Genomic DNA, 1,957 nt, shown 5'->3' on the forward strand with positions numbered 1-1,957 from the left:
AAAATTCTAAATTTTTTTTTTTAATCGGCCATAAAAGAGCCAGTAAAATGTCAGGTACAACTTAAAAAAAAGTTTTAGTAAGTGTTTAACGGCACTTGCAACACATTAAGGTCATATAAGTGCCAAAGATTAGAGGTGTTACAAGAGAGTAACAAACACAAAAAAGGAGGGGAGATTAAGGCGATACATTTTTTTTATAAGAAAGAAGGAGCAAACCACACCAGAGCACCCGCCAACCACCCACTGGTACAACTTTTAAAAAGCAACAACAATACAATCAGACCACAGTAGAGCTTGTAAATTGTCAGGTACAACTATAAACCAAAAAAAAGAACGAAACAATCAGACCACAATAGAGCAGGTAAGGTGTGAGTCGTAGATCTACCTGGGTTGAGCACAACAATCGTCCCTAACAGTGTGAGTCGTACCTGTTTTGAGCACATCTTCCTTGTTGATGTACATGACCAGTACCACGGGCGTAGAGCACACGATGCCCAGCAGGTCTGTCCAGGCCAGGGCTTTGACCATGTGGTAGAAGGCCGTGGACCTGGTGGGGGGTACAACAGGTTTGTTGTTTTATTTTAGTAGTTTTTACGGCGCTCGCAACTGCATAAGTTCATATGAGCGCCAACAGTTTTTGTACTTATTACTGGTTTAGTTTTTTATGTTTTGTTTTAGTAAGACTTTTACGGCACTTGCAACACAATTAGGTCATATAAGTGCCGAAATTAGAGAGGTGTTACAAGAGAATAACAAACACACAAAAAGAAGTAGGAGAGATAAGGACGATAGATGTTTGATGGGAAAGAAAAAGGACCAAACAACACCAGAGCACCTGCCAACCACCAACGGTTTAGTTTTAGTAAGAGTAGACGATTACTTATGAGATCTAGCAGAGAAGAAAAAGAAAAAGTCAAGACACGCCTTAACACATTCTTTGACTCCAAAGTTATTGACGATTTCTCTCCCTTGAAGCATATTAATTAACCCTATCCGTACGCCCTGGGGTAATTTTGTACCCCGGGGTTGTATTCTTCACATTTTAGAATACTTCTAGTGCGAAGATCTCTTTGAAACTTTCAATACTTCTAAAAAAAACCCATTTTGACAGACTGCTATGCAAAGGGTACGTTTCAGATTAACGAGTAAATTTCCTCTTCGGAACGCGGTGGCACAGAGTTCCCCACGTCATAAAATGGATACGATCGTAAAACACGACGTACGGATAGAAGAGATGGAAGTAGTACTTGGACAATCTACTTCCTCGATGTCTACCACCCAGGCAAACTCGTATAATGAATACTGCTTTCAGACCGTCTGTCAAGACGCAAAGGGCAATCAGCAAGAGTTTTAAGGCACTTGCAACGTAATTACGTCACACCAGTGCCGAGGATTCGGGGGTTTACTAGAGAGTAGCAAACAGGGATAAGGAGAGATAATGACGATAGATGTTTGAGAGAAGAAAACGGAGCAAACCACACCAGAGCACCTTTCAACTTCCCACGTGTATATGGTTACTAAAAAAAACATTTCTGGATGAATTTTTACACATCGGGTTAAAATAAAATTATTTAATGTTGCTATCATGGGGATAGGTGGGCCGTGGATGAAGGGTTGGTGGGGGGGGGGGACCGAAGCTGCCCAATAGGAGGATCACGTGACCACGATACGGACGACGTGAGTTCAAAACCCTGAGGGAATGTTTTCTAAACTTTGAGTTTTCAACGTTTTTCTGGCTTTCCGTTTTCTTCTTTTTTACATAACATACTGAAAGGGTAAAAAAAAAAGAAAAAGAGTTTAACTCAAACGTTCCGTCAAGTAGACGCGCTCCGATCTCTTGATTACCGTCGATGCAGTGAGAACATTCTAGAGTCTACCCCACCTCAAAGCCAACACTTTAACGATTTGTACGTCAGCTGTTCGGAGGAAGGGTTTGACCTCATGAGTTATGGCAACA

At 41.3% G+C, this 1,957-nt stretch overlaps 1 protein-coding gene across 1 annotated transcript in view; it reads right to left on the reverse strand.

The window, feature by feature from the left end:
* The window catches only part of LOC101858312, a gene marked incomplete at its 5' end in the record, with an annotated part of 19,786 nt that overhangs the window by 15,535 nt on the left and 2,294 nt on the right, over positions 1–1,957 (reverse strand). Inside the window, 1 exon segment of the mRNA XM_013089212.2 lies at positions 429–547. Coding sequence (XP_012944666.2) covers positions 429–547 — 119 coding nt within the window.

The sequence above is a fragment of the Aplysia californica genome, unplaced genomic scaffold (assembly GCF_000002075.1).
Source record: "Aplysia californica isolate F4 #8 unplaced genomic scaffold, AplCal3.0 scaffold00897, whole genome shotgun sequence".
Classification (NCBI taxonomy): Eukaryota; Metazoa; Mollusca; class Gastropoda; order Aplysiida; family Aplysiidae; genus Aplysia; species Aplysia californica.